Source organism: Alosa sapidissima, chromosome 7 (assembly GCF_018492685.1).
Source record: "Alosa sapidissima isolate fAloSap1 chromosome 7, fAloSap1.pri, whole genome shotgun sequence".
NCBI lineage: Eukaryota > Metazoa > Chordata > Actinopteri > Clupeiformes > Clupeidae > Alosa > Alosa sapidissima.
The window spans coordinates 2,065,001-2,077,892 of record NC_055963.1 but is presented as its reverse complement, the minus strand read 5'-3'; the positions used below and the strand labels follow the sequence as shown (position 1 = coordinate 2,077,892).

At 44.7% G+C, this 12,892-nt stretch overlaps 1 protein-coding gene across 1 annotated transcript in view; it reads right to left on the bottom strand.

Moving 5' to 3' along the window:
• ntsr1 (neurotensin receptor 1 (high affinity)) overlaps positions 1 to 12,892 on the bottom strand; it is a 71,333-nt gene that overhangs the window by 15,605 nt on the left and 42,836 nt on the right. Inside the window, exon 2 of the mRNA XM_042097819.1 lies at positions 12,461 to 12,662. Within this exon, the coding sequence (XP_041953753.1) occupies positions 12,461 to 12,662 (202 nt within the window). The remainder of the gene's footprint in view (positions 1 to 12,460; positions 12,663 to 12,892) is intronic.

The following is a 12,892-nucleotide window of genomic DNA, read 5'->3' as shown; positions in this document are numbered from 1 at the left end:
AACTGCCTAATAGCTCTATGCAGATTAGGTTAGGCCCTTTTATGGTTTGTCATATGTCATAAAGCCATTAGCTAAGATATTGATGAAAGTTGATATAGGGTTAGGTGACTGGTCTGAAGATTTTAAGGGGAACGTTTTAACGTGTCAAAAGCATGCGGTAGTGTAGCCTCTGTAGTTGCTATCTCTGTGATTTCTTGGGGGAGCACATGTTTGTTAGGGGTCTTCCTGCCCATCAGAACCCTCATCCCACCTGTAAACCACATAAAGGTCTTTATTCCAGCAACATGGTCTCTTGTGTCCATCAATGAAAGTTCACAAAGGTCACCTCTCTAGGTCACCTCTCTTATTATTGCACCTCTAGTGCCTTAAAACGTGCAGCGCAGTGGAGGCCAGCAGGTCAGTACAGAGTCTATACCCTAGATACTCGCTCAAACATATGGGTCAGCTGGGTCATTTCATATGGGTCCCTAGATACTAGCTCAAACATATGGGTCAGCGGAGAGTCTATACCCGAGATACTCGCTCAAACATATGGGTCAGCTGGGTCATTTCATATGGGTCCCGAGATACTCGCTCAAACATATGGGTCAGCTGGCATTTCTCTGTGAAGATTCACCACAGCTGTCCTGACTTCAGCAGCCATTTTCATGCACATTTCCACTGATGCTGCAACCTCAAGAAAAGGACAGGATAAGTAACAGAGGACTGTAGGGGCTAGCTCTAACTGCACAGACACACACACACACACACACACACACACACACACACACAAGTGAGACACATACCCACACACACACACACACACACACACACACACACACACACACACACACACACACACACACAGGGGCTCTAATTGCACAGAGACACACACCCACACACACAACTGAGACACACACACACAACTGGCACAGCTCAGAGACACACACCCACACACACAACTGAGACACACACCCACAAACACAACTGGCATAGCACAGAGACACACACCCACACACACAACTGAGACACACACCCACACACACAACTGGCACAACTGGGCCTGATCAGCCAGAGGAGACAAAGGCAAGCGGCTTGTTGAGGTGGCCAGGGGTGTTGAGGTGGCCAGAGCACTATGTTTTCGCAATCATCATCCCGAAGGAGTGGGCATTTGTTTAGACCGCTGTCTTGGCAACCCCAGGGACTGGGTGTCTGCTTTTGGCCGAGCACGCTAGAGGCTACAGATGAATTGGCACGCTAGAGGCTACAGCTGAGTTAGCGCACTAGAGGCTACATCAACATGCTCGCCACAATATGTGAGTCACAGAGAGAAAAAACACAGAGATGCAGAGAGAAAAGGGGCATGCACAGATCATAGATCACAAAAGAGCATGCACAGATCATAGATCACAAAAGGAGCATGCACAGATCATAGATCACAAAAGAGCATGCACAGATCATAGATCACAAAAGAGCATGCACAGATCATAGATCACAAAAGAGCATGCACAGATCATAGATCACAAAAGGGGCATGCACACATCATAGATCACAAAAGGAGCATGCACACATCATAGATCATAGATCACAAAAGGGGCATGAACAGATCATAGATCACAAAAGGGGCATGCACAGATCATAGATCACAAAAGGGGCATGCACAGATCATACTGTAGATCACAAAAGAGCATGCACAGATCATCACAAAAGGGGCATGCACAGATCATACTGTAGATCACAAAAGAGCATGCACAGATCATCACAAAAGGGGCATGCACAGATCATAGATCACAAAAGAGCATGCACAGATCATAGGTCACAAAAGGGGCATGAACAGATCATAGATCACAAAAGAGCATGCACAGATCAAAGATCACAGATGAACAGGCCATGATGCTGGCGTTACGTCCAAAAAAATCATTTTCATGTAAAAGCCAACAGCAATTTCATGACTGTAAAGACATGAGGATATTTCAGTTTGGTGAAACATGAGCTTCAACATGCACATGCAACACGTGGATGATAGAAAAATCATTCAACATCACCATCACATGGAGTGTGGCACCATGCTTTATACATGGAGTCTGTCTGTTGCTTTACACATGGAGTCTGTCTGTTGCTTTATACACGGAGTTGGTTTTATGCAGTTTTACCCAAGTGCGGCCTGTTTGTAAATAGCTCACATTGGTTAAGTCAGTCTTTGTCAGTCTAAGTCAGTCTACGGCTTGAACAATCTAGCCCTGAGAGTTTTGTCTTTGTTGGTTGGTGCATCCATGTTTGTGTGTGTGTGTGTGTGTGTGACAGAGAGAGAGAGAGAAAGAGGAGGGGGGTGTATTTTATATTTAGAGAGCGGAGAGATGTTTCTGTCTTTTGTCCTGCCTTACATACCTCAGACAGGCAGAGCAGTGAAGGCCATAGATCCACAGATCATGTATTCTCTCTCATTCACTCCCCCACTGCATACAACACAGTCCTCTCTCATCTCTCTCTCTCTCACACACACACACACACTCTCTCTCTCTCTCACACACACACACACACACACTCTCTCTCTCTCTCTCACACACACACTCTCTCTTCTCTCTCTCTCTCATACACACACACTCTCTCTCTCTCTCTCACACACACACACACACACACTCTCTCTCTCTCACACACACACACTCTCTCTTCTCTCTCTCTCATACACACACACTCTCTTCTCTCTCTCTCACACACACACACTCTCTCTCTCTCTTTTTCTGTTTTCTCTCTCTGTCTCTCTCTCTCTCTCACACACACACACACACACACACACACAAATACAATAACAAAAAAGCAACCCCAACTCGTAGATACAATAGTGAGTAATGGTAGCAGAGCAAGGTGCTCTGCACTCATCCCCTAGGCTGTCACTGGGTCCACAAGTCCCCCCTCAGCTCTTTGATTGTGCAGAACGCTTGCTGCATTCTTCAGAACGGCTCCCTCTAATTGCCTGCTGCAGTAGTGTCAGAACTGAGCTGGTGCATCTCTCCTCCTCAGAACACTGCCGTTCCCGTTGGCAACCAAGGAGATTTCGCCTTTTCAGAATGCCTGTGGCTTTTGTGGTCAACAGCCATGGATAAATTGCTTACCGCAATGAATGACTCAGAATAACTGTTATCATTTTAACATCCTCCGGTCTGACATCAACCTAGGGTTTATATTTGGAAGATAATGAGTATAATATTTCGTTTGGGACATAAATTATGTTAATCGGTGCAGTTTCGAGTAAGACTGGAATATGCATTTATAATTTAATATCATATAAATTGCTCAAGTAAATTGCTCTTTTCAGCCATTAACCAGGCTCAATACAATGATTATACGTCTATAGAGAGAGAGAGGGTCTCAGCAGACAAATTGAAGTATGTTTACCTTTGTAAGTGAACAGGAAGGCTATAAAAAGGACTGATTATACAGTCAGTGCATTACTTTGCTCCTCTCTTCTTTAAGTCACCACCATGTTGTGGAGAGAGAGTTTTCCGTTACTAGATGTTGATTCCAAGTCCACCTGTACAGACTTTCTCCACACGGCAACTGGAAGAAGAGCAAGGTAATGCCCTGACAGCGCAAACAGTCTCAATCATCCAGTCTCAAACTAAAATGTACAGTACACTCTTTATCATCCTCAAACTAAAATGTACAGTACACTCTTTATCACCCTCAAACTAAAATGTACAGTACACTTTTTATCATCCTCAAACTAAAATGTACAGTACACTCTTTATCATCCTCAAACTAAAATGCACAGTACACTCTTTATCATCCTCAAACTAAAATGTACAGTACACTCTTTATCATCCAGAAAATACAGAGCATTTCATTTATATTTATTCAGTTCAGTTGAGACCTTAATTACCACGGCATCTGTCAATACTAGTACTAGAGGATAAAGTGCAAACACACGCACACCCACACACACACCTCTCCTCCCCTCATCTCTCCTCTCCTCCCCTCATCTCTCATCTCCTCTCCTCATCTCTCCTCTCTTCTCCTCTCCTCTCCTCATCTCTCCTCATCTCTCCTCTCCTCATCTCCTCATCTCTTCCCCTCATATCTCCTCTCCTCTCTTCATCTCTCCTCTCCTCATCTCTCCTCTCCTCTCTGCCAAAATCCTGCACAAAACATGTCTGATTAGAATATGCAGCACCACACACACACATGCAAGCACACACATACACACACACACACACACACACGCACACATGCACACACACATGCTCACACACACCCACACGCAAACACGCACACGCACACACACAAACATACACACACACACACACACACACACACACACACACGCACACATGCACACACACATGCTCACACACACCCACACGCACACGCACACACACAAACATGCACACACACACACAGACAGAGAAACACAGACAATTACACACACACACACACACACACATAAATACACACACACACTCACAGATAAACACAGATATAATTATTCCATTGTACAATGTCCCATATGCCCATAGTGATGCAGTCTATGGCAATATTGCCTCTGAGCCCTTCCTCTCCTCCCCTAATATAAAACAGTCACCACATTTCACCCTGAAATAATGGCATGAAGTACAAGCCCTGGGGAAGAGAAAAGGCCCCAACAGCAACAGAATAGCACCAAAAACAAGGAGCCCAGCGGAGTGGACTTCTGACATGGTGCAGTGCTGTCCAGCGGAGTGGACTTCTGACATGGTGCAGTGCTGTCCAGCGGAGTGGACTTCTGACATGGTGCAGTGCTGTCCAGCGGAGTGGACTTCTGACATGGTGCAGTAAATGCTGTCCAGCGGAGTGGACTTCTGACATGGTGCAGTGCTGTCCAGCGGAGTGGACTTCTGACATGGTGCAGTAAATGCTGTCCAGCGGAGTGGACTTCTGACATGGTGCAGTGCTGTCCAGCGGAGTGGACTTCTGACATGGTGCAGTGCTGTCCAGCGGTAAGGACTTCTGACATGGTGCAGTAAATGCTGTCCAGCGGAGTGGACTTCTGACATGGTGCAGTGCTGTCCAGCGGAGTGGACTTCTGACATGGTGCAGTGCTGTCCAGCGGAGTGGACTTCTGACATGGTGCAGTGACTCCTGTCCAGCGGAGTGGACTTCTGACATGGTGCAGTGCTGTCCAGCGGTAAGGACTTCTGACATGGCGCAGTGCTGTCCAGCGGAGTGGACTTCTGACATGGTGCAGTGCTGTCCAGCGGTAAGGACTTCTGACATGGTGCAGTAAATGCTGTCCAGCGGTAAGGACTTCTGACATGGTGCAGTGCTGTCCAGCGGAGTGGACTTCTGACATGGTGCAGTGCTGTCCAGCGGTAAGGACTTCTGACATGGTGCAGTGCTGTCCAGCAGAGTGGACTTCTGACATGGTGCAGTAAATGCTGTCCAGCGGTAAGGACTTCTGACATGGTGCAGTGCTGTCCAGCGGAGTGGACTTCTGACATGGTGCAGTAAATGCTGTCCAGCGGAGTGGACTTCTGACATGGTGCAGTAAATGCTGTCCAGCGGAGTGGACTTCTGACATGGTGCAGTGCTGTCCAGCGGAGTGGACTTCTGACAATGTGCAGTGACTGCAGGAGGCGCTGATTTAACTGGACTCAGAGTGCGGAGCGTGGACCCAGATTGACACTGTATCAGATCGTCCATGCTGGGGCAGCCACCCAGGGAGTCTCTGATCTACAACCCCCCCCAGAACGCACGGCAGCCGGCTGATTGGCCAGACAGGAGGGATGTTTTTGGAGGGAAATTGCACAGCACTTAGCTGTGCTCTGTCCTCGACCCTTTCAGGCAGTGTCACCTTTAAGTGGGAGGTGGAGATCAATATGGAGAGGCATTTAGATGAGGGCATATGAGGGGTTGTGTATACAGAAACACACACACACACACACACACACACACACACACACACACAGACGAAAACATTCCCTCACACATGAAAGGCACATCCACACCCATTAACTCGCATTACGCTCAGTTCAGTTCCGCTGCGGCGCCTGACAGTGCTCAAAATCCTGATCAAATAACTGCTTCTTTCCCACTGTGTCCTGGCCTCCCTAATGGGAAAGGTTTAAGGTTGACACACACACATGCACACGTCCACACACACACACACCCTCACACACACACACACACATGCACGCGTCCACACACACACACACACACACACACACACACACACACACACACAGCAACCGGTCGCCCTCTGTCTCAGCAAGGCCTGTCCCTACCTGCATCTCCTCTGGGAACACTCACTTCATCTCCACTGCCTCTTCCTATCACAGACTTCCTGCACCACAGACATCCTGCACCACAGAGATCCTGCACCACACACCTCTTCCCATCACAGACATCTTGTACCACAGATATCCTGCACAACAGACATCCTGCACCACAGATATCCTGCGATGGCTTTGCCGAGATAACGCTGCATGGGGACAATCAAGAATTGCCATTTGCCAAAGAGGGGCTACCGAGACTCAGAGAATGGGGGACAGCGGTCAGTATATTCAACTTACACACACACACAGAAATACACACACAAACACACACACACACAGGAGATCAGGCATGCTGATGAATTAAACTCCAATGCAGCTCTCTCTGTGTGACATGCTGGTCACCCAATGAGTTTTATAGTGTTTGGGATGACTTGCAGCATTCGTTTAACTATTACCGGTGTGCTATTTTGACATGCTGGTCATCCAATGCCTTTTAATGGTGTTTGGGATGACTGGCAGCATTCATTGAACTATTATGGGTGTGCTATTTTGAGATTACAGACATAGATAAAGGTTATAGAGTAGATTGTTATTGGTGTCATTCAGGGCATTAAAACAATCCACTTTTACTTAAAGCACTCTTTCAGGCTTTTCATTTGTTTTAAGCTTCAAAGAGCACTCTGACTAATTCAGTTATGTGGCCATCAAAGCAATTAAGTGTTTCAAGTCTCTGTCTGTCCGTCTGTCTCTCTGTGCGGCTCCGCCCCCTTTTCTGTGCCAGTCTGCATGGGAAGTCACACACAGTGTTTTTTCTCTGATCAATACATATACCAGTCATAACACACACACACACACAGTCTTTTCTCTGATCAATACATATACCAGTCATAACACACACACACACACACACACACACACACACACACACACACAAACAAACAACACAAACTGACGCCAACAGACCCAGACAAAGTTATATGCCACACACCCACAGACACCCACAAACCATTTATCTTCCAAAAGCCATTCAAAAGTCATTAAGAGTGTGGAAATGAACTTTGTTGAGGCATCTTTAGCTGTTTAACTACCAAAAAGAAGAAGATTTATACGGCTAATCAGAACGCAGGCGCCCGCGGAGCCAATCATAACGCAGGCCATTTGTCTCTGTTTTGATAGAGTCTTACAGTTTTTTTCAGTCGCTAACAAGTACCTTGTTACAAGTATCAAGTATTCCTACAAGTATCTGGGTCTCCACCTGGACAATAAACTGGACTGGTCAGCCAACACTGATGCACTCTACAAGAAAGGGCAGAGCAGGCTGTACTTCCTGAGGAGGCTGCGGTCCTTCAATGTGTGCAGTAAGCTCCTCAGGATGTTCTACCAGTCTGTTGTTGCCAGCGTCCTCTTCTATGCAGTAGTATGCTGGGGAGGAAGCACAAGGAAGAAGGATGTGGGGCGAATTGACAGGCTGGTAAGGAAAGCTGGCTCTGTAGTGGGAGCTGAACTGGAGTGCATCACTTCACTATCTGACAAAAGGATCCTGAACTAACTGATCAACATCTTGGACAATGAGTGTCACCCACTCCACAGCACTATTGTTAAACAGAAGAGCCTGATCAGCTGGAGACTTCGCTCACTGCCTTGCACAACTGACAGACTGAGAAAGTCATTTGTCCCCAGGGCCATTGAACTGTTCAATGCCTCACTTAAGGGAAGAGGAGAGATAGACTTCTCTGCATAGTCTGTCTGCCTCTTCATCCCCTCCATGTTTGGTACTGTCTGTCCACTAGCCACTTGTACCACTGTCTTTATGCCTCACTGTTTGCGTGCTATATTAGCACATTAGCACATATGCATAACCCCCCCCCTCCATGCCACAGCCGAACTGTGGCCACACTTATACATTTCCTTAAATAGTTAAATATATAGATATATAGACTTTCCTTTACTTTATTTCTGCATTGTTGCACTGTTGACTTACTCATTTGCACTATCACCATGACCACTATCACCATTGCACTACCACCATGACACTCATTCACACAGAGCACCTTAGAGCACCTTACCATACCTTACTATGCACAGAGAATCACAGGCTCAGTCCCTGCCTCAGTCATTGCAAGCGCCTCTGATTTATTAATCACCACTATGTGGATACTGTTTTTAGAATTGATTTAGATTAAGTGTTAGTATAATTTGTAATTTTGTTATTTGTATTTTAGTATATTTTTATATATTGTATTAAGTGTTAGTATAATTTGTATTTTAGTATATTTTGCATATTCTTTATCTTCTACTGTCCTTACTGCTTAGTTGTGTTTTTATATTATATACTTTAATTACTCTTCTGCTGTTAAAGAATGTGTTTGTCTTGTATGTATGCTGCTGAGACCTTGAATTTCCCCTGGGGATCAATAAAGTATCTATCTATCTATCTATCTATCTACAAGCGTTTGTCTAACCAGTTGTCACATTTTCAAAACTCTAAACACAATTAGTACAGCGTCGGTCTTTTGTGGCCATACCATTTACACATTTCATGTCGTTTTCACACAATATGCAGCCAGTGAACACATTTCCACAATGCTTACATTTTCTTAACAGACAAGCTATACCTCCCAACAAAACTATGGATTGTTTTTGTAGTATTTACAAATGTTAACACACAACATCCCACAATAGAAAACACAATATTCCAAACCTTAGATACAGTATAAAAACCTCTGCTTCTGCTCTGCTTCCAAATGGTTTTATCCCAGGTGCATCAGATCTGATCAGATGCGATGTTGATGAAAACGTGTGGCCTAACTCTGAAGATCGCAGAGATTAGATTCAGTAATTTTGAGTTATTTTTAGTTCCCCCTCTTTTTATCTGGGCTTTTTGCTGTTGTTTTTTGTTCAGCTTTTATGTGTTTCATGGATATTTTGTTCACTGTAAGCAATACTGTAAAACTTTTTCTGTTCTATCATACTGTAAACAGTATTTCTACTGTACCTGTAAACGGTAAAGGGAAAAAACTGATTTGCTTTTTACTGGAATGCTTTTGAATGTGAACATTACATGTGGACATACAGTTCCCAACCAAGAAATTTAGTGTAAAAACGGTGGATAGCATGTTTTGCATGCAAATACCTGTAAAACTGGAACATACAAGTCTATGCCGTTTTTGTAATGTCAACAATAGCCAGTATTTTGAAACCTGGTGTACTTTGATTGACTGCATGTACCTTGTTAAGTGAAAACAAGTGATATTCTTTGACAGAATAATTTCAGTTTTGAGTCAGATTTCCAGTGTTGTAAGATGTTTTCTGAAATGAAGAGTTAGTATATATTTAACAAATATTGAAATGAAGAGTTAGTATATATTTAACAAATTGTGTTTTTGAGAAGACAATTATCCATTTGGCCAATTGTGTTTTGTAGGTGTGAGTCTGTGTTAAGAGTTTAGAAAAAGTATCTGAAGTATGGGTAAGCGCTTTTTAGCGATTGAAAAAAACTGTAATGGATCTGTAACGCTGCGAGCGGCAAAGGACCATGGGGAGGAAGAAGGGGCAGTCGGCCGGCTCGTAAATCTGACTGACCTCATCTCACCACAGGACTTGGTGAAGTCTGCTGTCACGGAGACAAGTTCTACTGCTGGACTGCGGGGTCGGAATGTTCTCCGCTGTTCTAAAGAGTTCCATGGGCCATGTTCTCCGCTGTTCTAAATGTTCTCCGCTGTTCTAAAGAGTTCCGTGGTCCATGTTCTCCGCTGTTCTAAAGAGTTCCGTGGGCCTTGCCCCAATGACAGAAGTGAATACCGTGCAGCGGAGGTGAAAATGAGGCTTAGTGGGCTTGGTGTTTGGGCTTTGATAGGTTTTGTGGTGGTTAGTGTGCTTGGTGTTTGGGCTTTGATATGTTTTGTGGTGGTTAGTGAGCTTGGTGTTTGGGCTTTGGTATGTTTTTCCTTTTCTGGTGAGTCAGCAGTTTCTTCAATTATGGGTCTTGCTGGGGAGATGATGCGCTGTGAATGTGAACAGGTGAGAGTGTTTCTGCCTGAGAATTGCTGTAGGTCATTTATCACTGCGCTCTGCATAACTGAAGTTTCAAGTGAATTCCATTTATCTCAAGCTTGGCTTTGTATACACAGTGTGTGCTCACAAGTTGTGTTAGTTTCTGTTTGGGTGACTTTGTGCGTGTGTGTCTGCATAGCATACTGAACGTATGTGTGTGTAGTGTGTGTGTGTGGAGTGCTCGTGTAGAGCAGGGGTCTCAAACTCAAATGAGCTGGGGGCCAATTCTGCCAACGTCATCTGATTGGAGGGCCGGCTATTTCTGAAAATACAATGTTCTTTTTTTCAAATACCACACAAAACTGCAAACAAAGTGCAAGTGTTTTTATCTAGTTTTAGACACCCGTGCTAGCAACCTTAGCTTATAAATAAAATAATGATAAAATAAATATTAATACAAATTATAAAATAAATGAAAAACATAAAAACAGGTATGTGTGTGTGTTTCACACCAAATAAAAATATTTCCTCTCATAACTTTTTTAAACCTGGCAAACTAGGCATCAGGGTTAAGAAAGCAACACCATTGGATTTTTATATCAAAATTTCAAAAGGCCATGGCTTGAAAGTGGTCAGAGATGAAGTCCTACTGTAAATGTAAAAATCTTTGAGTAAAACAAAAGTTTATGAAGGGGGTAAATTTACCCATGTAATTTGTCACTGGATGGCAAGCAGCTCAAATTATGCACCTTTCAGTAAATACTGGATGAACATATGTAAGCAGGTTTACTTTCCTTTTTTCATATTACCCACATAACAAATTAACAGGAAAACACCTAAGATGTATACCAACACCTAAGATGTTGTGGTTTAGTAATAGATTACTACAATATAGGCCTACAATAAAGTATTCTGGTCAAACAGTTCCTATCGCGGGTAATCTGCAGTACCCAGAAGTTCGCATCATATTGCGGGTGACTTTGTAGTTTAGAGCCCTATTTCTACTAGCCCTGCTGTCTGTACCACATCCATTACGGACACTATCATCACGATTACCACTGCAACCTCCAAGCTATGTTGGGCAGAGGGTCGAAACAAGCATGGTATGCTTAGTGGACACCGTTGTATACACGCACCTCCATTCACAGACGCACCGTGACTATCACTGTCATAGACGATCGATCATAATCTCCAAAAGGATATTCTCCTTCAGAATTAGAATAGGTGAATAACATAGCTTACCTAAGACTTCATCGCACGTGAATGTTTTTCAACATTTGGTGTAGGCCTATTTCTGCTTAATTTCTGCTTCAATTTCTGCAACACTATGGCCTGCATCGCTTCCGCGTCATTACATATGCACGTCTTTGTGTTTCTCGCGTGTAATACAAGTATTTCCTGAAAACTTTGCGCAGCGATTTTGGGTTTGAATCAAGCTATGGATGTCTTGCACATAGTGGAGCAGAGTAGGCCTACAAATGAGATTTGTCACCGTACCTGGATCTATCGTCTATTTTAATCAGTATTGTTTGTCGCAATTAATAGCCTCAAGGGCCGGATTACATTATTATTTTGTCATACGTCGCGGGCCGGAATTGGGCAGGACGCGGGCCGGGTGTTTGAGACCCCTGGTGTAGAGTGTGTGTGTGTGTGTGTGTGTGTAGAGTGTGTGTGTGTGTGTGTGTGTGTGTGTGGAGTGTGTGTGTGTTGTGATGGTCTGCTGGCCTTGTCTGCGTCTGCCTCGCCCTGTGCTTTGTGTGTTTCTTGTAGGCGTGGCTGCAGACCATCTGTGAAATTGCTAACACCTGGGCCCGGTGTCTCCACACCCTTTAAAAACGGCTTCCACCCTGTTACCCGTTGGAGCTTCTTTTCTTTTGCCCTATTGCTTTCTTGCATGCAACACACTTCCATCCATTGCCCACTCAGCCACACACTCACGTTACACTACTGACTCTACTGACTTCCACACTCTACGTTTTAGTCTGTCTACTTGCGTTACCATTATAATAAATTACTTTTTATTTTTGCTTCAAACGCTGCTTCCTTCCTTTTTACCATTGCCTTTGAGCCGGGTCATGACAGTGTAGAGTACACAGTGTAGTGTGTGTGTAAAGTGTGTGTTTAGAGTGTGGGTGTGTGTGTGTGTGTGTGTAGAGTGTGTGTGTGTGAAGAGTGTGTGTGTTTAGAGTGTGTGTGTGTGTGTGTGTGTGTGTGTGTGTGTGTGTAGAGTGTGTACTCACGTAGAACCATGACCCCATGACGTAGAGACTGGGTGCGGTTGGGCTCCACGGCAACACTCAGCATGGTGGCGTTGCCCCCAACGACGCAGACGCGGTTGTCCTGCGCTGACTCCCGGAACATGCGCAGCAGCTGATTAGCGATCACTCCATTCAGCACCGAGATCAGCGTCATGGGAACCACAAAGGACAGGAAGGCATTGACCTGTCCATCAGCAGAGAGAGAGAGAGAGAGAGAGAGAAGGGGTGGGGTGAACTCTACTCAACATGGCTGATACACACACACACACACACACACACTAAGCAACTTTACTCAACATGGCTGACACACACACACACACAGACACACACACACACACTAAGCAACTCTACTCAACATGGCTGACACACACACACACACAAACACTAAGCCAGTCTACTCAACATAGCTGATAC